Source organism: Propithecus coquereli, unplaced genomic scaffold, assembly GCF_000956105.1.
Source record: "Propithecus coquereli isolate 6110/MARCELLA unplaced genomic scaffold, Pcoq_1.0 Scaffold122, whole genome shotgun sequence".
NCBI lineage: Eukaryota > Metazoa > Chordata > Mammalia > Primates > Indriidae > Propithecus > Propithecus coquereli.
Window position 1 is genome coordinate 5364560 of NW_012136303.1, and position 24938 is coordinate 5389497.

Genomic DNA, 24938 nt, shown 5'->3' on the forward strand with positions numbered 1-24938 from the left:
GTTTTGAGTGGAGGAGGAAGATGGGGACTGGGTGGAGAGGACCAAGTTTCACTTTTATTTTACACATGTCTGTGTTGCTTGCTGATACTATAATAAGCATGAGACATTTTCGTAATGGATTTAAAAGCAACGGAGAGTTTTGCAAAGAAAGCTTTTGACTCAGGTCTTCCCTTTCTGGCATTTTATCCTATTTACTCATGTGTGTGTGAAACAAGATATGTTATTCACTGTGTCACTGATAGGATTAAAGCCTGGAAGCAGCCTGGATCCCCATTAATTGGGGACTGGGGAAAGGAAAGCAGGAACAGCTGTGCAGCAGAGTATCGTGAAGTTGGGGAAGAGAATGGGCGAGCAGGTCAGACAGTACTGTGATCATTTCCCAGATAACTGGGAAAAAACAAAACATGAAAACAATGAGGTAAGCTATATTTGGGCTTAAAAAGGATAAAGAAGGGAAAGTACAGATGCTCCTTGAGTTACAATGGGGTTACGTCCCGATAAACCCATCGGAAGTTGAAAATATTGTAAGTCAAAAATGCATTTAATACACCAAACTTGTGGAATGTCCTCGCTTAGTCTAGCCTACCTTAAACGGGCCGAGAACACTTACATTAGCCTACAGTTGGGCAGAGTCGTCTCACACAAGGCCTATTTTATAATAAAGTGTTGAATAGCTCATATAATTTATTGAATACGGTACTGAAAGAGAAAAACAGAATGGTGGTATGGGTACTCGAAGTACAGTTTCTATGGAATGCATATGGCTTTTGCATGGTTTTAAAGTTTAAACATTTTAAGTCAAACCATTATAAGCTGGGGACCTTCTGTATGTACATTCGCATATTCATAAGAAACCCTGGAATATCAGCTTATAGCATGTCAGCTCCAAAAAGGTGGGGACTTCTGTCTGTTTTTCACTTCTGTATCCCCAGTTTCTATAACTGTGCCTGACACAGGGAAAGAGCTCAGAAGATAATTGTTGATTGAATGAATCGAAGGACACACAAGAAACTAGGAATAGTGGTTACCTCTGGCTCGGGTGGGTAGGGGGACTGAGGGGCAGGGCTGGGAGGGAGATGTGTTACTATTAATATATATCCGGTTGTGCTGACCCATTCTGCAGACTAAGAAAATGAATCCAGCTAGGGCAAAAGGAATTTCCTCCAGACTCCAAATTATGCTGCAGGAAGAGAGAATTTGGGCACACTCAGATTCTAGAATTCTAGCTGTCTTCACGGGCCAGGAGTTTACTGATGACATCCTCCATCTTCACTGATTTCTAGTGATTGAAAATGTCCCAGTCCTTGTCACCGAAACCTTGGGGCAAGGTGGCAACAAGAAGGTGGACAAACTGTCATTAACTACCTGCACCCTGATCAAAGGGAGCTGGGCCATCCTGTGTCCTTATCCTGACCCAGCATATGAGCAACAATAACATCTTGCCCTGTGGACAGGCCTGTGGCTGGTTCAGCGGGTAAATTTTGCATCCACCAGAACCCTGACCTTGGCAGATTGTTCTCCACTCAGCTTGAAACAGAGATAAAATCAGCCTCAGCTGTCAGATTTCTCTGACTTATCTATACTCCATGACTGGTTTTTTCTTTGTAATTTAAAGGGTGTTCCCCTGATGCATATTTGCTTTTTTTTTTTTTTTTTTGAGACAGAGTCTCACTTTGTTGCCCTGGCTAGAGTGAGTGCCATGGCGTCAGCCTAGCTCACAGCAACCTCAGACTCCTGGGCTCAAGCAATCCTACTGCCTCAGCCTCCCAAGTAGCTGGGACTACAGGCATGCGCCACCATGCCCGGCTAATTTTTTTTTTCTATATATTTTTTAGCCGTCCAATTAATTTCTTTCTCTTTTTGGTAGAGATGGAGGTCTAGCTCTTGCTCAGGCTGATCTCGAACTCCTGAGCTCAAACAATCCGCCCGCCTCGGCCTCCCAGAGTGTTAGGATTACAGGCGTGAGCCACCGCGCCCGGCCCATATTTGCTTTTAAATGCAGAGACTCTGATAGTACAGACAAGAGCCTGGCAGCCGTGGTTGCTTCTGGGAAGGGGAGCAGGTGGATGAGATCAGATTTACTTATTTAAAAATAAATAAAGCCAATAAAATTTACCAGGTAAATTGTATGGTGGGTAAATTACATCTCAATAAAACTGTTAAAATTTACAAAATAGGCTGGGCACGGTGGCTCAGCCTATAATCCTAGCACTCTGGGAGGCCAAGGCAGGAGGATCACTTGAGCTCAGGAGTTCGAGACCAGCCTGAGCAAGAGTGAGACCCCCATCCCTACTAAAAATAGAAAAATTAGCTGGGTGTCATGGTATGTGCCTGTAGTCCCAGCTACTCAGGAGGCTGAGTGAGGAGGATCGCTTGAGCCCAGGGGTTGGAGGCTACAGTGAGCTATGATGATATGCCACTGCACTCTACTCGGGGCGACAGAGCGAGACTCTGTCTCAAAAAAACCAAAATAAATGAAGGAAAGAAGGAGAAAGAAAGAATCAAGGTGTCCTGAGCCCCAGAAAAATGCCCATCCCTGTCCCCACCCAGTCCTGGCCTGGCCCCCAGCCCAGCCTCCGTCTGGACTCCAGCCCTGGTTTCAGTCATTCCCCAGCCCTGGCTAGTCCCAGCTCCAGCTCCAGCTCTGGTCCCCCAAATGCTCCCTCACCCCCGCCCCTATCCCAGACACCAGCCCAGTTCAGCTCTCCCCCAGCCCCCGCGCCCCGGCTCCAGCCCCAGTCCCAGCCCTGGGCTCTGGTGCCCGCCCTGGGTCTCAACCTGGACTCCTGGCCTGGTGCCAGCGCCAGTGCCCACCTGTTGTGGCCCTGCAGCCGGTGGAGCTCGTGGCCCTGCAGCAGCAGCTGCTTCTCCAGCTCGTTGGTGGAGAGGGAGGTCTCCAGCAGCTGGATCTCCATGCGCGACGTCTGGTTCAGGACCTACCCCAGCAAGCAGAAGCGGGTGGGGTGAGGGCTACGTAAGCCCAGCAGGAGCCCTGCCACTCCAGAAACCTGTTGACCCATTTCCCAGCCAGCAAATGCTGTGGTCACTCACTCACAGGTCCTAATGAGCTATGATCTGCTCCTACGTCGGCCTCCCCCATCGCTACACATGGCAGTTTCGGGGCCTGGCTGCTTAGGCCCCAGAGGAGTCACCCCTGACCCCCACATGCAATCCATCAGCAAGTCCTGTCAGCTCTGCCTTCCGAATGGCACCTGACCACTTCCCCCCTGCTCTGGGACTTCCCCGCTGGCCCCAGCCTCTGTCTCCCGTGTCCTGTGTGAGCTTCCTCACCGGGCTCCCTGTTCCCACCCTTGTCCCTTGTAGTCCATTGTCCACTCAGTAGCCTGGGGCAGCCTTTTGAAACACGTGCACTCTGTTCAAAATCTCCCTGTGGCTCCCATATCACGCAGTGGAAAAGCCCCAGTCCTCACCACGGCCTGCAAGGCCCTGCGATGCAATCTGTCGCCACCACCTCCGGCCCCTTGGCCACCACTCCTCCCCCGGTCACTCCAGCACACTGGTCTTGCCATGTTCCCATAACCTGCCAACATGGCTGCAGCCCCCGCCCCTGCCTTTGCTCTCACCTGGAACGCTCTCTGCAGTAAGCCTGGCCCCGGTCCTACCTTCTCCGTGGTCGTTCCCAGCCTTGCTGTGTGGACTCACGGCTCTCATCCCTCCCGCCGCTCCCAGCACACACCCTCCGCCCCGTGCTCTCTCCCTAGTACCGTTGCCATCTGGCACTTAGTCATGTGTCACTTAAGCGCAGGGGTACATTCTGAGAAACGCATCCTTGGGGGATTTCGTCGCTGTGTCAACATCATAGAGTGTGCTTACCCCAACCTAGATGGTGTAGCCTGCCACACACCTAGGCTATGTGTCCTAGCTGCAAACCTGGACAGCATGTTACTGTGCTGAACACTGTGGAACAATTGGAACGCAGTGGTAAGTATTTGTGCATCTAAACATATCTAAACATAGAAAAGGCACAGGAAAAACACAGTATTATAATCTTATGGGACCATGATCATGTATGTGGTCTGTTGTTGACCTGAATGTCATTTCGCAGCACGTGACTGTGTATGTTACATATCCTGTTCATTTTCTGGGTAAGCTCCGTTGGGGTAGGGATATGCCTGTTTTGTTGACTGCTATGAACTAGAATCAGGTGTCTTGAACAGGGCCTGGCACACGTAGGGATTCAACGAACATGTGCCCATTTGTCATTCGCTTTTTCATCCATTCACTTCCTCACCCTCCCGTTTGTCTACTGGTTCCCTCCCTCCCTCTTTGCTGCTCAGATACCTTCTCTCTCAGAGCCCTTGGCCAACCTCCCAGGTCTTCCCCTGGTGCCCTGCAAGCTCCTTGAGGGCAGGCGGAGTGTGCCGCTCCACCCCTCACCCCAGGCCCCAGCACAGCCCTGGGCACTGCAGTCACAGAGGCGGAAAAGCCAAGCCCAGTGCCTGCCCCCCGGGCTCATCCCCTGGAGGGATAGCTTTGTGAAAAGGTCAAGGGGGGATGGAGATCAGGGGGCTACAGGCCCAGAGGAGGCCTTGACCTTACCCAGGGATGGAGGTCGAGGCAAGCTGAGCTGGCCTGTGAGCCAGGCTGGCCAGCCGCCCCTCAGCCTCACGCGTGCGCCCCCATTACCTGAGCCTCCACGTCGGTGAGCTTGCGGGTCTGGGCGGTGGTCTGGTTCAACAGGCTGGTGCCCAGCTCTAGCATGGTGGCCGTCTGGTTCTGGACCATGTGCTGCTGGGCCTGCGCCAGCTCCGACCTCAAGTTCATCTGGATGTACCTCTCTAGCTGCGGGAGACCGTGGGCTGAGGTCATGGGGTAAGGCTGGGGAGGCCTCCTGTCCCTCCCACGTTCTCCACGGAAGGGCACAGAGCAGCCAAGGGAGGCCTCTGGCTTGGAACATGCCAGGCCACCATCACCTCAGGGCTGGACTGACCCAGGAGATTTTTCCCCGGCCTCTCTGCCTCCACCCTGTCCCCTGCACAATTCATCCCCTACTCAGGGATCTCGTTAAACCTAAGTCAAGTCACACCCCTCCTCTGCTCAAAACCCTCCCAGGGTCCCTGTCTCCCACAGAGGAGCGGCCATGACTGCAGGTTGCTTCCTGACCAGGCCCCCATCGCCACCCTCATCTCCTCTCCTGTTCCTCTCTGCCTCACCTACTCCGCTACTGATGCAGTGCCTCTATGACAACCCTCCAACATAGCGAGCTTGCTCCCGCCCCAGGGCCTTTGCACCTATGGTTCTCTCATTGTTCCCTCTGGAACACTCCCCCCAGCCCCCACCGCATTCGCATGGCTTGCTCCTTCATGTCATTTCTGATTTCTTCATAACACTTACCATTCCCCGACTTCGTACTACATATTTATCTGTCTATTGTCTGTCTCACCCTGTAGAATGCCAATTCCATGACACCAAGGACTTGGTCTTGCTCACCACTTTATCTCTGTGTCTAGCCAATGCATGGCACACAGTGGGTACTCAGGAAACACGTTCACTGAGTCGATGGGAAAGGGGAGCAGCATGGGTCAGAGATGGCCCACACGCATGCCCTTTGCCCAGCTTTCTCGGGGTGAGCCAGCAGCAGGGCGTGGGCACACATCTTTCCCTCGTACGAGAGCTTGCAGTGCATCAGCCAAGCTGCACTTTCTATCTTCCGGCCCGCCATCTGCCAAATGGGGCTGGACTGGCCAATCTCCAGGGGTTCTTCCAGTTCTGATGTTCTGCGATCCCACGTGCTAATGTTCATTTCTCTGACAGGGCTGCTCTCTTTCCCGAAAGCAAGAGAAGCTGGCCTGGCGTGACACCAGGATCAAGGTGAACAGTGTGTTCTCAGGGCCCCGTGCCTGCGGGCAGAGAGCCGGATCCCTCCCCATTTGGCTCACACTCTGGCCTCTCACCACCAGCCCCATCTCATCCCTGGCTCCTTCCCTTGCCCTCTCAGTCTTCCAGGAGGTCTGGCAGGGCTGCTCTCAGGGTCCCAGGGAAGAGTGATGCTCCCCAGGGAGAAGAGTTGGTCTTGGCTGGGGCCAGGCCCCGGCAGTTCATCTCTCCTCCCCTCTCCCACCTCGGCTGTTCCACCGTCAGATCCTGGGGGAGTGCTCACGGGCGGTGCTGTTACCGGTTAGAGTCCCGTTTCTCAAAGTGCGGTCCTTTGATCAGCATCAGCTTGGAGCTTGTTAGAAATGTGAACTTCCAGGTTCCTATCGGACCAGAAACCTGGGGTGACACCCAGCCTTCCCTCCTGCTGAATTGATGCGATGCTTGCTCAGGTGGGGGAGTCTTTGGTGTAGAGATGGCAGAGGAGACTGAGGGCCTGAGAGACCCCCTGCCCACTGTGCCGGCAGCACACACGCACGGCTAACGGCTCCCATCTAGACACTAACCCCACAGCCCTCCGGCTGCGCCCCCATTCTCTCTGCTCCCCTCGACACAAAACCTCTACCACACGTTGTTATCTTCTCACCTCCACGCCCACCCTCACTATTTTTTAAAACTGACAACATTAATAATATAATTATGGTACATTTCACACGTACAAAAAAGTATAAATATAAAGAAAAAACAACCCATAATGCTCATCCTCCTGTGCACCCCCAATCACATCTCTCCAGCCCCGGGAAGCCCATTCGCTCTGTAATTCACCTTGTCAGGGACGCTTTTGTGTCCTCATCTCACTTGACGTCTCAGCAACGGTCACCTGATGGCCCCTGCCTTTTGCTGGAGGCACTTCCCCGATGTACCTGCTCCTGGTTTTCCTCCAGCCCCAGCCAACTCCCTCTCACTCCCCCTTTACAGGTCCCTATGTGTTGGGGGCTCTGGTCTCCCTGTATGGTCTCTTCTGGGTCAGGGGTCCTCAGTGGGGGACTACAAGGTCCATGAACTTCGGTGAGAAAAAAATTACATTTTTTGTCCACTAACTTGTCATTAAAAGTTGGTATTTCCTTCAGTTATGAGAGCTTAGGTACAAACCACAGACATACTGGCAGGTCCTCCAACTTACTACTAATAGAAATCACAGATATTTTCATATCACAACACATTGGTGTAATATCTTAAAATATTGTTTTTACTCAGCATGACTTTGGACTTATGGACATTATTAAACCCACCAGTGGATAATGCTACAACTTTGTCACAGATTTTATTTTTAACATCGTGATTATAATTTCAATATTACCTGTGTGCTTATGCTTTTATTTTATGCATTTCTGAGAAAGGATCTTCAAGCTTCACCTAGGACCAGATGCCAAAGGGTCCGGGGCTGCAAATGCATCAGGCCCTGCCCCAGGTGCTGAACCGGCCCTGGGACTTCCCCAGCCCCCATGCCGAAGGGGCGTCACCGTCTCCGGCTCAGCCTCTCCCATGGATGTCCCACCAACGCGCCATCTCCGCACGGGTTTCCAGTGAGCATCTCAAGCACAGAACGTCCAACGTGGAACTTTTGAGTCCTCAGCTTCCTCTGCCCCATCCCTGCAACTCCCACCTGGTTCTCCCAAGTCTTCCCCGTCTCAGTAAATGACCTGCCCGGTTCTGGAGCCCCAAACCCAGACCTCAGTCTTAACTTTTCTTTTTCTCACCCGCCACACTCCACCCACTAGTAAGTTTTGCCCACTGTGATCCCTATGTGAATTTCAACTCCATTCACTCACCTTAGCCTGGGCCAGCTACCATCATCTCCACAGTCTGCCTCTCGTGCCCTCACCTCTAACCCCTCCAGCCAGCTCCCGGGACAGTCTAATGGCTGGGCCCACCAGGGTGCATAAAGGGCAAGCAGAGCTATACTGAGTCTGGTCTCAGGCTTTTCCATGTGCCATGAACCTCCTAGAACCTGGATTCAAATGCAGACTCCCAGGTCCTGAGCACCTGCTCCAGGTGGTCAAACAGCGAATTCATTCCTGAGGTGAGACCTTCCCAGGCATCTCCCCCAAGGCTCTCATTTGCAGACAGACAAACTGAGGCCCAGAAGTCTTTCCCAGTGTCACCCCTGGCAGGCTAGATTCCAAGACTCCTTGCCCAGGGGCCTCCCCAGGTCTGCAGAGCTGGGCTGGTGACCAGGGTAGCTTAGGGTCACTGTGAGTGACTGGAGCTCCCTAAGCATCCTCACTTGTCCCCCACTGTCCTGTGGTTGCAAGTGGCCGGGCAGGGCAAAGGCCACCCGCAGCTGGAGCCCATCACCCAATTTGCCACACCCGCCCACCCGCATGGGCCCTGGAACGGATAATCCAGGCCAGATGGGCCCAGTTTGGCCAGGCTGGGGCTCTGGGGACTAACACTGGCCTGGGGGATGGGAGTTGGGTTTGGTCCAGGGCTCAGGCAGCAGCTGAAGGGTGAGGGAAAGGTCCCGATGGAGGAACCCACCCAGGATGGGATGGACTGTTCTCCAGGCCCCACCCATCCCAGGATTAGACCTGCCCCTTCTCCATCACCCTCACGCTGGCAAATTCTCAGGCCTGAGATGGGGTACAGGGGCTTGACCTCTCACCACCTTCCAGCTGCAAAGCGGCTGAGCTTTGGTCCCTGGGCTACCGTTTCTCTCCCCTCCGCCCTGGGTTTGAGTTCTGGCTCTGCGACACTCTCGTTGTGTTCCCTTGGGGAGTGCTACATTTCTCAGAGCCTCACTGCACAAATCTGTGACATGGGATCAGTAAATCCTGCTCTTTGTTGGAGACAGGGCATTTCAAAGGGGTCTTGAAGGAAAGGAAAGGAGCTTGGACAGGCAGGGGCTGGAGGAGGAAGGCAGGCTGTCCCCGACAGACAACAGATGCATGTTGATGGATGAACAGCTTCAGGGGCCATGGAGATCTGCTCAGGCCTGTTTCTCTCCTGCATTATTTATGTAAAAAGGGACCTGAACTGGCAAATGGAGAAACAACTGTGGTCCATCCATCCAAGGGGCTCTACTCAGCAATAAAAAGCAATGAACTATTGATGCGTGCAATAACATGGACGAAACTCAGATATATTATGCGGAGTGAAATTTGCCAGACTCAGATGGCTACATACTGTCATTCCATTTATATGACTTTCCGGAAAAGTCAGAATCTGTGCCTGCCAAGGCCTGGGGCCCGAGGGTGGGGATCGACTGCAAAAGGACATGGGAACTTTTTGGGGTGTTGGCCATGTTGTATGTCATGATTGTGGTGGTGGTTACGTGACTGTATCTACTTGTCAAAACTCACAGAACTGTATGTGAAAAAGGTGAATTTTACTGCATGTGGATTATACCTCAAAAAACAAACAAACAAAAAACCCAAAACAGAACAAAACCTACCAACACAAACTTCAATAAAATGTCCCATATAAAAGTATATATTGTAATATCAAAAATGCTTCCTCCAGCTAGTCCCCCTACCCTCTGAGTTTCATTCATGTATTTATTCAGGAATTATGTCTTGAGTACCTACTATGTGCTGGGCCCTGTATTAGGTACTAGAGAATCAGAAATGGACGAGATTGGTAAGTTTCCTGATTCCAGGGCACTTCCTCTAAATAGCAATAAATCAGTGGCATTGCAATAGCTATGAGTGCCGAGAGGAAGATAAGACAGGGTAGTGCGCGGGGTCAGGGGCAAGTTCAGCCAGAGGCGGAGGAAGCCTCACCAGAGAGGCCCGTCTGGGCTGAGAGGCTGAGAAGGGACCAGCTGTGGGAAAGCTGGGAGGGAGGGAGTTCCAGGTGGAGGAAAAGGCAAGTGCAAAGGCCTTGAGGTGGGACTGTCTGATATTTGAGGATCAGAAAGAAGGTCAGTAACAATGATATGCCCTGCATGTCTCTGCCGTGGAAAATGGTGCATGAGGCTCATGTTTGGGAAATGCATTTTGTCAACTGCAGTTAAAAACTAATGCAGAGAGAGCCTGGGTTTGAATTGCAGCTCTTAGCTTATTGGCTGTTTGACCTTGGGCAGGTAGGTGCCTCTACCCGTCTCAGCGCTTTCTCTAGAATGAGGCTCATCATAGCTTCTATCTTCCAGGTTGTAGGGAGCATTCCTGAGAGGACGCTAGTGCGTGGTTACATAATCAACACGTGACAAACTCCGGTAGGTCTGGGCCATGGCTTCCCATGCAGCTGTTAAAGAGAACACGAATGAGTTGCACAGGTGCTGATCTACAGAGATGCCCCAGACATGCTCACGAGTCAGAAAACCAAGATGTAGAACATCACCTACTGTGCGGGTCCATTTATGTGCAAGAACACTCCACCTGACGTATTTCATAGCTATGCAGTTGGACCAAGAGGACCAGACCGTTAACAGTAGTGACTTGCCTGGCGGTGGGGGTTACAAGAGGGGGATGGTGATGGCGTTTTCCTTTTACATGACATATTTGAAATTGTTTGGACTTAGAAAGTAGAGTGAGAATGTATGCAGGCATAATTCATATACTATTTAACAGCGAGTATATAAACTAGGTGTTCTTAACTCATGGCCTGGGCTCCCGAGGGATCTGTGAATAGAACTCAGGGAATCTGTAAACTTGGATGAAAAAAAAATTGACATGTTATTTTTTCCAGTAATCTCTAACTGAAATTAGCTTTGTCTGTGGTGATGAGTACAGGCCACAAGCTCCTACGGTGGTGGCAGCAGTGCCCGTCTTTGTCACCAGCGGAAAGCGCAGATACTTTTGTGTCCCATCACAGTGGCTGTGGACGTCTACAATGTATTGTGTACACTCATCGCGACCTCAAAATGAGGGAAGGCACTAGATCCACTGCTAGATCTTGTTATTTAGTGCATTAATACAGAAGAAATTTATGACTGTCAGAAATCTGCTTTCAAAACTATTTTGACATTTACATCTCGAGACGATTTGTTTCTTTTGTAAATCTATGCATTTAATTTTACATTTTAAAAAACATTCTTCTGAGAGAGGGTCTAGAAGAGCTTCACCAGAAGCCAGAGGGGCCCAGGGCACAGCAAAGGTTAAGATCCCCAAAGACCCCTGCCACATGGGTTTCCTCGCCAGGGGGACATCAACTCTGAGAGTGCAGGGATTCTGTCTGCCTTTTCTTCTGGTGCCCGGAAGGGTGCCTGGCAATTTACAGGTGTTCTGTGGATGTTTGTTAAGTTGAATGAATGAATGAATGAATGAATGAATTGCACCCTTCCCTGGAAGAAATAGCTTTGAATAAACTACACTGTGCGTCTCTACGGTGCAGCCATTGGGAAATATAAACAGGAAAGGAGAGAAATGCGTTTACAAAGAAACTAAACCCCAGCCGAGCTGCCCCATAGCTTGTCACTTCCAGCCTTTGTGCCTTCATTTCCCCGTCCACAGATGGTGTGATCACAGTACCACGTTGGGGGTAGAGTGAGCAGCAATGCCTGTGGCGCTCATACCAAGGGCCTTGTCAGGAGAAGTGTTTGGGGCTTCTCTGGTTGAGGACGCTGGCGGGCACAGGGAGGCCAGTGGACAGGGTGAGCCCTGCTGCTGGCTTCCCTGCCCCAGGCTTGTCCTCCAAGCACCAGGGTTTCTGTGAGTTGGGGTGTGTGTTAAGGTAGAGGAAGCCCAGGGATTCTCCCAAAACCACCCCCCACCATGAAACTGCTGGCAGCTGAAGACCACTGGATTGGGAGGCAAGAGCCCCCAACTTCTGGCCCCAGCTCTGCGTCTCCCAGCTATGGGACTTCGCTCGAACAGCTTCATCTCTGGGTAAACTCCATCCTTCCAGTTGTTCTGACCCAACCCCTTAGAGTCATCCTGGGCTCCGCTCTGTGTCTCACACCCACAGCCCTCAGACACATGTGCACTCTGACCACGTCTCCCCCGGCTCTGCCGCTGCACTCTGGTCCCAGCCGCTGTTGTGTCCACTGGGGGTCACAGCTTCCTTGCTGCGCTCTTGGCTTTTGTCCTCGCTCCCCCGGGCCCCCAAACTATACTCCACGCGTAGCCAGAAAGGTCCTGATAAACCTAAGTCAGATCACTACACCCTCTGCTCCCAACCCTGCCATGGCTCCTGCCTTGCTTAGAGAGAACCAGGCTTCTTTGCAGATTCCTTTCTAGGGAAAAAGTCTTTGCTTTGGAGACTGGCAAAACCACCCCAATGAGCAGAGTCCAACTGAGGCTGCCCAGGGGAGCTGTGGGAATTTGCATGAAGCCTGTTCTAGGTCCTAGGCTGAACCCGGTCCTGTGGCCAGGGTGGGGTGGAGTGGGGAGATTAAAGATCAAAAGGCTTTAGCAGGGGTGCCCAGGGCAGGAGCCCGGGCAGGGAGGCCTCAGGGAAGAACTGGAAGGACCTGCGGGATGCCCTCAGGGACAACTCAGCCCCGCCCCACCATTTCACAGATGGGGAAACTGAGGCCCCATTTAGGAAAGTGATATGCCGGAGGCTGCACAGAGGGGCTAGTAGCCAGGTCTGGGCCAGATCTATGAAAATCTGGAATGTCAGAGCTGCCATGGCTTTGTGTGTGTGTCTCAACTTAAATGTAAATTTTGTAATTTGATTTTTTGAATAGGTGATATAGGCACATTGTTCAAAATTCCAAGGAACTAAAACAAATATTCCATCCCCGCCCCAGCTGCGGTTCCTGGAACGCTGTGCGTGCTCGCAGTAAGCGTGCTTCACCCCCTACCGCCTGCCCCTGAGGCCACAGGAACATCAGCCCACTGTTCTCTACCTAGATTTTTTTTTTACTTAGCATAATTTGGGGGTTGTTCCACATTCATCCAGACGGACTCGCTCAGCACTTTAACAGCTGCATGTGGCTCCGTGTACGGGACACCAGTGTTTGACCCCGAGTCCCCTGTAGCTGGGCCTGCAGGTCATTTCCATCACAAACAGGGCCGCTGCCAATACCCTTGTACACTCGCCACTGAGTGCTCCTGCAAGGCTGTGGGGACGAACCCTTCAAAGTGTAATTGCTGAGTTAAGGGCGTATACACCTGTGATTTTGACTATTGTTAACAAACTGCCCTTGGCAGAGGTTGTGCCTGGTGGTTTCCACCCTGTGTTGGAGGAGGGGCCCTGGGGTCTGCAGAGGTGGCCACAGGAGCAGAGAGTTGGCCACTGCATACCCCCAACACACATCACGCCCCTCAATCTCGGTAGCACCCAGAGCTTCTCCCACCAGCCTCCTTCTGACTCCTAGGTCGCCCCGCAAATGTCAGCTCCTCTGAGAAGCGTCCCCTAACCACCCCATGGAAGGTAAGCACCACCTCCCCACCCCTGCCCTCCTCCACCCAGCGTGTCTGTCGCGGTGGCCACGGCACGGCACACCGTGTGAAATCACTGTCGTCATTTGTCATTCGCTCAATCCCCCACCTGAACGTCAACCCCAAGAGCACAGAGCTTCATCTGCCTTGTTTGTGGTCAATCCTCCGAGCCTGGAATGGTGCCAGGCACGTAGAAGGTGCTCAGTATTTGTTGAAAGAACAAATGGGGCAGTTTTATGCAAGGGGCACCGGATTTTCACTGAATAATTGCTTGGCAGCTAGAAACAAGTTTGGACCCTCCAGCCCAGCCCAGCCGCTGCTGGAGCCCTGCCAGGGGTGAGGGGGTGGAGGGGACAGAGGCCGGGGAGCAGAGAGCCAGCTGGTGCCAGGGCAGGAAAGAAAGGGGAAGAGCTGCCCACACAGAGACTGGAGGGCACAGGAGTGCTCACGGAGCACAGGAAGGCCCGCGGCAAGGGAGGGGGCCAGCATGGGGTGTCTGTAGCAGGAAAGTTCCAGAAATTCATGGGACAGTCTTGATGTTCATTTACCTGCTCGACCAACTCGCTCAGATGTGCCAAGACCTGTGCGGGTGCTGGGGACAGCAGTCACCAGGCCAGGACAGGCCCTGCCCAGCTGCCACCATGGGCCCCCAAGGAAGATAGCTGAAGGCTGCTGTGTCCCAGGCGTGGCCCCAAGGGCCATATCAATATAGCTCATTCAGTCCTCGGTTCTCGCATTGTCCCCATGTTACAGATGAGGAAAGGAAGCCACTGAGAAAATGAGCGCTTTGGTTTGTGAGTGTCAGAGGCTGGACTTGAATACAGGCCTTCGGGCTCCAAAGACCATATCCTTAACCATTCAGTGGGCCGCTGTGGCAGCCAGCCTCCAGGATGGCCCTGGTGATGCCCTGTCCTGGTGCTCGTGCCCTCGTGCAGTCCCCTCACTCACGGAGCCAGGATGGCCCGTGTGGCCAATTGGATATTGTAGAAACGTTGGAGTGTGATGTCCCTGGGTAGGCTGTTACATTTTGGCTTCTGTCTTACCCTCCCTTGGATCACTTGCTCCAGGGGAAGCAGGCGACCATGTCCCAAAGATCCTCAAGCGGCCCTGCGGAGGTCGCATCTGGAGGGGGACTGAGGCCTCCCACCCACAGCCCACCCCAGCTCACCAAGCGACCCCAGCTCACCAAGCGCGGGAGGCCGAGCCCCGGCCCCGCCGAGCCTGCAGGCCCAGCTGATATCTGAGTGCAACTGCGTGAAAACCCCAAGTCAGAACTACTTTGTTAAGTTGCTCCTGAATTCCTGACCCTTGGAAACCGAGAGATATTATTATAAATGTTTGCTGTTATTTTAAGCTGCTAAGTGTTTAGGGTAACTGTTATGCCGCAATAGATCACTGCTTTTCCAGAGCTTACAGAGGTTAGAGACCCTCATGTTTCTAGTTCCTGCCCCTTGCTTGGCAAGTCATATCCCCACCCTGCCATCCCCAGGCCTCAGTTTCCTCATTGTGACAATGGGCCAACTTGTGACTTGTGTACCCGACAGCAGGGGGTTGGGCCCTTCTCCTCTGCTTGTGTCCACCCCCTGGGCCCACACCCGGCCTGACCCTGGGGCTCAGCGCAGAGCGAGGGTGTTTGTCTCGTCCTCTCTGAACAGCAGGGCCCAGCCTGCGTCAGCGGTTTTCCTCTCCGCAAGAGAGTCTGTGGCTTTTCTTCTGGGTCAGGGCTCAGAGCAAGCAGAGCGACTGGGCCGGTGGCCAGGGGCGGACAAAGTCAGGGACCAGCCAGTTCTCCTGGAAGGATGAGCCTCTCCATCTCAGCTCAACCACAATTCCCAGGCATGGTCCCAGCATTTCCAAGCTTCCGGCTGCAACCCCGAGTCTAGTCTGGGCCTGGAGCACTGTGCTGAGAGTCAGGGAGCTTGCCCAAGTCCTAGCTTTGCCATTGCCTTTCTGTGTCAGTGATGTAGCTTCTCTGAGCGGCAGGGGCCTCGTTGGAAAATGAGGCTCCTTGTGTCCTGCTCACAGAGGGGCTGGAGGAATAAAGGGAGTGGCCACTGGAATCTGTGCTCCGCGGGGGCTGGGATTCTTGTCTGTTTTGTTCGTGGGCCTTGCACAGGGCCTGGCACGTAGTAGGCGCTTACCAATACTTGTAGAGTATCTGTGACTGCCCTGCCTCTGGGCGTCAGCTGTCACAGGGTGGGGGACCCAGTGTCCGCCTCGGGTAAAGAGGCCACAGGGAGAAGAGGAGAATGTTGGGGAAGGGGTTGTGGAGGGAAGGGGGGCCTGCTCTGCCATTGGGACTTGGGGTGGCTCTCAGAAGATGGGGAGAGACTGCCAGGGTCCTTGCCCCCTCAGGCTCCCTTGGTGGTTGTCTGTCTCCACCTTGACCTTGGCAACCCCAGTTCAACCTTGGGGAAATAGACAGAGGGAGGCTTTGCTGGGGTATCGCCCCACGTGGCGCCAGGCCTTGCTGCCTGTACAAGTCCAGCATGTAGCCCTTCTCTTGCCTGATCCCAGCAGCCTAGAGGAAAGGGGCGATTGTTCCCCACTTGTCAAATGAGTAAACTGAGGCCCAGAAAGACCAAGCATTACTCACAGCTGGCAAATGAGGATTCTAATTTAATGGCCGAGCTCTTTCTATGTGCCTATGTTGCATCCTTGTGGCCGAGGCTGATCCTGCAGGTGGGGTGAGAGGGACAAGGTCAGGGTCACAGGCCCGAATGTCCACAGCCATTGCCTGGTGCAGTGATCCTTAGTGGGGGCAGGATGGAAAAGTAGCCACATCAGTTCCTGGTCCCCATGTCCCTGAGCACAGGGTCAGGCCCAGGAGGTCTGGCCTGGCCTCTGGTGGGTACTCCAGCCTCACCTCTCTGGCTGGGTGCAGAGAGCCAGGTCCCACCGTCCTAGCTGTGTGCACCCAGCCACACTGACACCTTTCACTTTTTGCTCCACGCCACCCCAGGGACTTTGCACTTGCTGTCCCCTGTGCCTGGAATGCTTTTACCTTCCCTTCCTCGCCTAGGCGCTGCCAACCCAGCCCTTAGATCTCAGCTCTGTCCTTCTTCCTGGTGCCCTCCCTCCAGCAAGGTCAGGTGCCCATTGTCCACCCGACACACCTCGGCCCCTCCTGCACGGCACGGTCGCGGTTGATCATTACATACGAGACATTACTAGGTTAGGGGAGGGGGAGAAGGATTGTGCCTTCCTTGCTCACTGCTGAATGCTTGTCACCTGCACAGTGCCTGGCACATGGTAAGTGCTCAGTAAACATCAGGGGAAGGGGGGACTGAGCGAATGCAGAAATGAATACTGTCTTCTGGCAAGTTAAGTTCAGAATTATGCATGTACATACGTGTGTGTGTGTGTGTGTGTGTGTGCATCCTCACAACCCCAGAACTGTAAGGACGCATGGATTTTTCACGATGTTCATGACAGGCTGTGTGTCCTGTTGCCACTGGAGAGGAGAAACAGATGTCTCAGCTGGGTATCAGGAACCCTGAGTTCTGATCCAGCCCCTGCCACTGACCCCTGGTGAATGTGGCTGAGTCACTCCTTGCCCAGGCCGAATGTCCTCATCTATACATGGGCACGAGGGGGTGGTCTGTGCAGTGGTCAGGAGTGTGGGGTCTGGAGCCAGTTTGCCCAGGTACAAACTCACCTCCTTCACTTCCTGGCGTGTAAACTCCCTGGGGCCTCAGTTTCCCCACTATAAATGGGGATCGTAGCAGTCCTCACCTTTTAGGATGTCATAAAGTTTAATGAGTCAATGTTAGTAAAACACATATAAAGTGTTGGGCACAGAGAAAGTCCCACATGGGAATCAACCACAGCAGTGTGCTCACCCTAGAAGAGAGAGGAAGCAATAGTAGCATCTCCTGCTTCCCTGCACGCCAAAGCAGTGCCAGGCGCATGCCCAGACTAGCCACTTGGACCTCACCGCAAACCCAGGCAGGTGCTGACCATCATCCCCATTTTACAGATGGAAAACCTCAGGCTCAGAACTTTAACAGCTAAAAAGCTCACAGATAGAAGGTTGAGTGAACAAAAGCAAATTGCAGGAAGATATGGATGGCGTGACATCGTTTACATAGGAAACAAATATTATACCTTGATCGCGGGATAGACGCGGAATAAGAGGTTATCAACACCTAATTCGGAGAAGTTCTTTCCAGGTGGAGGAGGAGGGGAAGGGACACAGGCTTAATGGTATTGGTGGGGTTTTATTTCTTCAGCTGGGTTGTGAGATCAAGGAATTTTATTTGCTTTTCCTCTCTACTTTTTCATTTACCTAAAACATTTCAGTAAAATTTCAAAATGCATGAAAGAAAGAGCAAGGAAATTGACTAGGAGAAGATTGAGGGTTGGGATGATAAGTAATTTTTTTTCTTCTGTATCTTCACATGTTTCCCTATTTCCTGATTTTTGCACACTGAAAATTAATAAAAAGCTGAGAAAAGCAACTAGGCTGTTGGCAAGAGTTAGAGCTGGGGCTGGAATCTGGGTCTGCTGGCCTTGGAGGAGAGATCCAAGCTGCCCCCCCATCCCCCCTCTCCCACTCAGCTCTGCAGAGATTTCCCGTGGGGGTTCCCCTCAACAGCTTGGACACATCTTCCCTCCTTCAGCCCTAGCTTGGGGGCCACACTGTGTGCTATAGGCCAATGGGTGTTGGACTAGGGTTAGGAGTGAGAGTCCACAAGGCTCTGTCAGCCTAAGGTTCCGAGGCTCTGTTCCCTTGTCCCAGGGGAGGTGGTTTTGCTTCAGCTTCAAGGGTCCCCAGGTATCTCCTTACCCACAGATCCCGCCAGATATTTGCAAACTTTGTCTTATTTTGTCCTTACCCGATGTACTTGTTATCATAGCTCCCATTTTGCAGATGAAGAAACTGAGGCCCAGGGAGGAGAAAATGGCTCTTGTACAACACAAGAAGTAGAGAAGCGGGAGTTGGACTCCTGGGCTACCTGGCTCCAAAGCGGATTGCAAAGCAGGCATCTCTGCATCCCCGCGTCTCAAGTTCACGCGGCTCTTCCTCTCTGTCAGGCACTGCACTGAGCCCTACATGTGTATTATCTCATTTAATCTCTGCAGTCACCTGTAAGATAGCTTCTATGAGTGTCCCCATTTCACAGATAAGGAGACGAGGCGCAGAGCGGCAAAGCAACTGTCGGAGAAGACACAGCCAGCCAGCAGTGAGCTGGGATTCAAATCGACTCAGCTGGACCTCAGGGCCTGCATTCAGCCTCTGTGGGATTTACCCCCAGGACCTGGCCAAAAACTGGGGTATAACAGCGAGGACACCCAGACAGAGTTTCTGGAACCCCTCAGCTTTTAAGAGCCGTCCCTGCTGGCAGAGGAGCCACCGGAATCTTCTCTGGGAGAAGAACCATGGAGAAATTCTCCTTGGCCAAGGGGCTCCTGGCTGAATGAAAAATCTAGCAGCTGTGAGTCTCAGCTTTAGGTATCAGGGTCCCTGATTCCCCCAGGTCCCGGCTGGTGTCCAGGGACCCCCCCTACAATGGACATGTCTTGTTTATTAACCAAGAAACTGGCCTATGTGCTGAGATGGTGGGTTCTGGCATCCGATGTTTGAATTTGACCTCACCTTCCTGGCTGTGTGATCTTGGCCAAGTCACCTAACCTCTTTGTGCCTCAGTTTCCTCATCTGTTAATGGACAAACAATCGTACACCCTTGGGCCACTGTGAGAATTAAATTAAACCTCACAAAGCACTCAGGACAGAGTGAGCACACAGTACTCAATAAATGAACACGCGCTGACTGCTTCATAACGTTACTTCTGTTGTCTCTTTTAGTCCTGCACTCGCTCTGGGCAGGGGGGAGTTTGAGTTCCACTTTACAGAGGAGTGAATTGATGTAGGTGCTTCCCCAGGGTCCCGCAGCTGGTCAGCGGTGCCCGTGGGACATGACTCCCTGACCTCAGCTCAGTCCGCCCCAGACCCCACAGCCAGCTCTCGGGGTCCATTCCAGACATTTCAGAGCTGGCTCTGAGGTTATGCAAACAATCCGAGGCCAGATCTGGCTGGGGCGCAGGCTTAGGGGCAGACCTGGGGCCTGTTTTCTCACATTTCCTGCCCAAGGAGGAGAAGAGGGAGAAGGTCTGTGTACATCCAACCTGGCTGAGCTCTCGGGCCAATGGGGAGAGAGCCAGAAACGCGTGGCCCTGTCCCTGTGGGGTGGCCTGGCCAAGCCACTTGAACAAATAAACTCGTCCCTCTGGGGAAGCCATGACAGGGGCCACTGCTGCTTTTGCCCACCCTGCAACCTCATGCTGGGCACCCACCAGCGGGTCATCCCCAGGCCGAGGGCATCTGTGCCAGCTGTTTCTAGGCCCCCTTCTTGGAAAAATAATCCCATTCCTCCAAGAAGCAGATGCTGTTCTCCCTACCCTACCCCCAGTCCCAAACTGCTTAGGCAGGAGCCAGCGGTGAGGTTAGGAAATCAAGCCCTAAGATATTTTGTTCAGCAACCGAGACTCATTTCTTGTTTGTATAACTGAAGGCCGAAGATGCCAAGAATTTATGGGCTGCTGGGGGAGGCCGGGGCAGCTGGGAGTCCCGGGTCAGCTTGGAGGGTCTTGGGCTGAGCCAGGACCCCATGCTGGGCTCTCTTGACCCACATCCAGCTAGACGAGGCCTCGCGAACATGGGGCCGAGGGGACGAGTTATTCTGAGCTTTGACGTCAGGGACCTGGAGCGAACAGCAGAGGCTGGGGCAGTGCCAGGTCGGGAGGCCCCTGCCCAGCCCCTGACCCCTGCGGGCTTGGCTGTGGGCACAGAAAAGAGAGAAAGGGGCCCCACCTGTGCAGCCCGGCTGGGGTAGGCACTGGCCGTTGAGCCCCTGTGTCCCAGGGCTTCCAGTGTGGACACCCAGGGAGGCAGGAGGGGCGGCCTAGGGGACAGGGGTGAGGACCTGAGAGAGACAGGGAGAGACTCAGAGAGACAGACACCCACAGAGTTAGTGGCAGTGAGTCAGGGCCACCGTGTGGGCCAAGAGGGAGAGACCCACAAGAGGCAGAGAGACACAGAAATAGAAGAGAGAGACAGAGAGAGGCAGAGACAGGGAAACGGGGGGAGAGAAAGAACTGCCACAGACCCTGGGCCAGCCATGCTTGGTTCAGGTGAGAAAGGGGGGGGCCACAGTTTCGAGGTGCGGAGTCTGAGCTGCCCCTGGGACCCCAGTATCTCGGGGACAAGATGCTGGGGGTGGGCCAGGGAGCCTGGGCTTATGTCTGGCCCTGGTTTTCCTCATTCTCCTCATCTGTAGAATGGGTTGTTCTGCGGCGACATGGGGAGAAGGCAGCGGATGGCACTTCCTGGCTGGGAGAGCCGGGCAGCTGCAGGAGGGGCAGTGACAAGAGGGAGCTCGCACTGAGCACCCGCCGTGGGCAGATGCTGTATCTGCTCTGCTTCTCTTAACCCCACTGCAAAGGAAAGCCGTTGCTTTCCCTCTCCAGCCTCAAGGAGGAGGCACTGAGCGAAGGCCCAGCACTGGGTCCCAGAGCCATGTGACTAACCCCTGGGCTGCTGGGCCCAGCCTGGGAAGCCCTGCTCCAGCTGGCGCTGTCCCCCCAGCCCCTCAGCATTCCTGGCTGCAGCCTTCCACCCCGAAGAGGGGGTGGAGCAGAGCCCAGAGCTGACATGCAGCCCACCAGGGCCAGCTCCAGATGTGAGTCACTGGGGCAGGGGCTTTCCAGGAGGAGGGAGGAGGAGGGGGAGGAGGGAGAGGGGGGAGGATGGGGGTGGGGAGGTCAGGGAGAGGGAAGGGAAGCCAGAGGGGGCAGGGGAGGAGGAGAGCGAGGATGAAGGGAGAATGAGAAGGGGTGGGCTCCCCCATGCACCCCAGCACCGGCAGTGCCACACTGGCCAGCGGCATGCTGGGAGAAGAGTGTGGGCATTGGGGACTTGGAGCTTCTGAGGCAGAAGGGAGCACCCAGCGCCTCCATCTCTGGCCTCCCTTTGCCTCCTTGACGCCTTTCCAGAGTCAGGCGAGGAGCCTGCAGTTTGGAGTGAGAGGCCAAACTCTCCAGTCTCTGCTGCACGACGCTGGCAAGTCGCTTCCCCGCTCTGGCCTCAGTTTCCTCGCCTGTTCACTGGGGGACAGAGGGGTTGGGGGCACGGGCTGAGCAGGGGGTGGCCACTGGGAGTTCGCGGCAGGGAGGACCTCCCCTGCGTCTGCCCAGATGAACACATATACACTAACATGCACACTAATTGCTGAGAGAGCTCCTTCATCCCTAACGGCAATGGTGATGATGATGATGATGCTATTAAGTAAGAATATTTTAAAACTTTTTTTTTTTTCTTTTCTGGGATGTTGAAGCAAAACCTGTAAAGAAACCTTTGAATTTCAAAGGCTCTGAGATATGCCCAAACCAAGAGAAGAGCCAGAGGGAGGGCACGGCCACAGGCACGGAGGGTAGCAGCATCCCCGACCGGGCCGGGAGAGTCGGGGTGGGGGGAGAGTCGGGGGTGGGGGGAGGTGACTGCTCGAGTAAGCCAGGGGTCACACGCCTCACCGGAAGAGAGGAAGGATCCAAGAACTGCAGGGCTCATGTCTCTATTTCCAGGGAGAGCCCCGAAAGCAAATAGCCTACATGTGTTGAGCACTTACTGTATACCTGGCACCAGGCCAAGTACTACATGCGCATCATCTTGTTAAATCCTCATAGAGGTACTCTTACCTCGTTTTGTAGGTGAGGAAACCGAGGCTCAGAGACATACAGCAACTTGCCCCAGGTCACACAGCCAGGAAGGGGCAGAACTGGGCCCGGAATCCCAGCAGCTGGGCTCCACAGTCAGGGTTCTCACCTTCCAGGCTGTGTTGCTGCCCACGGAGGTGACAGACCCAGGGAAAGTAACGAGCAGGTGTGTCTGGGCCAAGGGGTCTGACCTTGTGGCAGGCTCCACAGGCACAGGGTGACCTGGCAGTGACCCGAATGCCAAGCGGCATGAAGACAGTGCTCACCCCAAGGGGCTCCTCACCCGGGAGATGGTACAACAAACACCCACTGGGACCCCACCAGAGACGGGCAGGATGAGGGCCCCCTGAGAACACCAGCATGGACAGCTGACATTCCTAGCCCCGAGGACACCGGCGACCCTTGCGTGGGCTTGACCAAGATTGAGCTTGTCCCTCAGTAGTGCAGGGGCTCAAAATAGGGATGAGGCTGAATTGAATAAGGGCCCACCACGCGCCAGCACTCGCGCCCGGGCGAGCTGGCCCATGTCTTTATGGAGCCGCCAGCAGGCCGAGAGTGGTGCGTGGCGTCTCACTAGTGGTCCCAGCCACCCCCTGACATGCTGTCGTTTCTCTCCATTTTGCACGAGGGAGAACTGAGACTCGCTCATCTGTAGCCACGTGGTAAGTGCGTGCTGGGGCCAGGATGTGGACTGGGTTGGCTGGACTCCCACAGCAGTGCTCTTAGGCCCCGAGGCTCTCCACGATGATGTGGCAGACCCCTGTCCGGGAGTGTCAGGCTAGGCGGATGGGCACCTAGAGAGGACATTCCACCCCAGGCTGAAGAGTGGGCCCAGTGACCTTCTGGCCCTGAAAGCCATCAGTTCAATCGATCGACTGACTCAGCCTATGTTTCCCAAGCACCTGGCACCCAGGGGGTTCGAAGATGGATGAGAAGGTGAGACTTGGGGTGTAGAAGCCAAGTGGGAGGTGATGCCAGCGTCCATGGGAAAGATGACGAGGCCTGAGCCGGGGAGACAGGAGGGTGGACAATGACAGAAGCCCAGGTGACAAGATGGATGAGCCTGCTGCCTGGGGGTGAGGTGGGGACGACAGGAGACCCCCGGGCACAGCCAGCCTGCCAGCTGGGTGGTGTCATACCCTAAACAGAGAGAGGTGGGCAGAAGGAGCATGTTTGGAGGAGAGAGAGTCTCAGGCAGCTTCGGGGCTGAGACACCCATGGACCCTCAGAGGGCAGATGTCTGGGGGCAGGCAGGGTCGTAGGTGTGGGGCTCAGGATCCCATCACATGCCAATTTGGTGTCATCATGGAGCAGGATAGGGACCTGAGGCCTGAGAGACTGGAAGAAGATTTCTGCATTCACTCATTCTATAGACGTTTATTGAGCACCTACTCAGGCAGTTTCAGGCACTGTTCTAGGCCCTGGGAATACAGTAGTGAACAAACACAGACATGGAGCTCATAGAACAAAGGAAATGCTTTTTAGAACATCACATAGTGAGTGATAAGTGTTAAGGAAAAAACCACAGTAAATATGGGCAAAGGAGTGGATGAAGGGTGACAGAAACAGGGTGGTTATTTACATGCTGTGGGGAGGGAGGGCCTCTCCAGGGAGGTGACATTGGAGTGGATAGGAAGTTGGGGAGGGCCACGTGGGGGTCTGGGAGAGGAGCATTGCAGGGAGTAAGGGTTTTTGCTTTTATTCCAATGAGATGGGATCCCTGGGAGGAGGAGCAGGATGTCACTTAGGCTGTGGCGGGGATCCCCTGGTCTGCGGAGTGGAGAATGGAGGTGGAAGCCAGTGTGGAAGCAGGGAGCCCAGGGTGGCAGCCGGGACAGCCGCCGGGCAGGAGATAGAGGTGGCTGGTCCAGATGCGTTCTGCAGCTAGGGACTTACTGATGGAGGAGGTTCCGGGAAGGATGGTGTTAGTCACCAATATTCGGTTTGTCAAGAGTCAAGCAAGATGAAGGCTGAGCTGTGGCCACTGGATTTTGGAACTGGGTGGGGGTGACGGGTGACCTTAGGGCAAGGAGTCAGTGGGAAGTGAGGAAGTGGAGGCAGACCATGTGGACTTCCATGGGTTGGAGAAGAGGCTTGTGTTTCTCCTCCTCCTCTTTCTTCTCCTCTTCTCCTTCCTTCCTTTTTTTAACACGGGAGATAGTTGGGTGTGATTTAATACTCACGGGAAGGACCAGCAGAGAGGGAGAAGTTGTCAGAGACACAGGATGGCTGGTTTGAGGAGATTCAGGAGCTACGAGGGGAGGTGACCCACAGCCCGGGAAAGAAGAGTGGCCTCAGCCCATGGAGGGAACCCCTTTCCTCTGAGCCTGAAGAAAGGCCTTGGGGGCCGGTGGATGCACGGGTGATTCTGCAGGTAGGGGGCAGGCAGCTGAGGGCCCCCTCCCCTCAGCCTCCGTTGAAGTAGGAGGTCTAGGGTCTGGAGAGAGGATGGGTAGAGGGTGGGGAGTGAAGACAGAGGCTCAAGGAGGGGGCAAGTCCTGGAGAATGCCTCATGGGACTTGGAAACAGTTGCCCGAAGAGATGCACACAGATTTCAGCGCAGCACGGAGCCCTCACTGGGTTGGGCCCCAGTGTGTGAGGCCAAGAGCTCCCTCAAGGGGAACACCGGCGTGGGGTGGCGGCAGCGCAGGTGGTGGATGTGCAGTGGGCGGGGGACTATGGGGAGACTGTGAGTGAGGGACAGTACTTGGGTCAGGAAGGAAGACAGGAGGCGTGTGTGTGTGTGTGTGTGTGTGTGTGTGTGTGTGTGTGCATGACCAGGCGGGTTAGACGTGTAGTGCAGCCTCTCCACCTCGGGGATGGACGAACCCAGGCTATGCATGAGACAATCCTTTGGAAAACAGGAGGAAACTCTTAGAACTTCAATTTACATGATTTCATATGTTATCTTTTAAAAGTTTCATTTTTATTTGTGTCACACCATGTACATATTATATTAATATGGATGTATGCGGGTCGATATTAAATAAATCTGTGCTTATCGGGAACAAGCATTCCTCACTGACTGGGCGCGTGACTGGAACCACTGGACACCACGGG

The 24938-nt window shown here is 53.9% G+C and overlaps 1 protein-coding gene across 1 annotated transcript in view; it reads right to left on the reverse strand.

Annotated features, from left to right (window-relative positions):
- ANGPT4 (angiopoietin 4) overlaps nt 1-24938 on the reverse strand; it is a 41747-nt gene that overhangs the window by 15157 nt on the left and 1652 nt on the right. The window contains exons 2-3 of the mRNA XM_012665778.1: nt 4648-4803; nt 2815-2936 (exon numbers count right to left, since the gene is read on the reverse strand). Of these exons, the coding sequence (XP_012521232.1) occupies nt 2815-2936; nt 4648-4803 (278 nt within the window). The remainder of the gene's footprint in view (nt 1-2814; nt 2937-4647; nt 4804-24938) is intronic.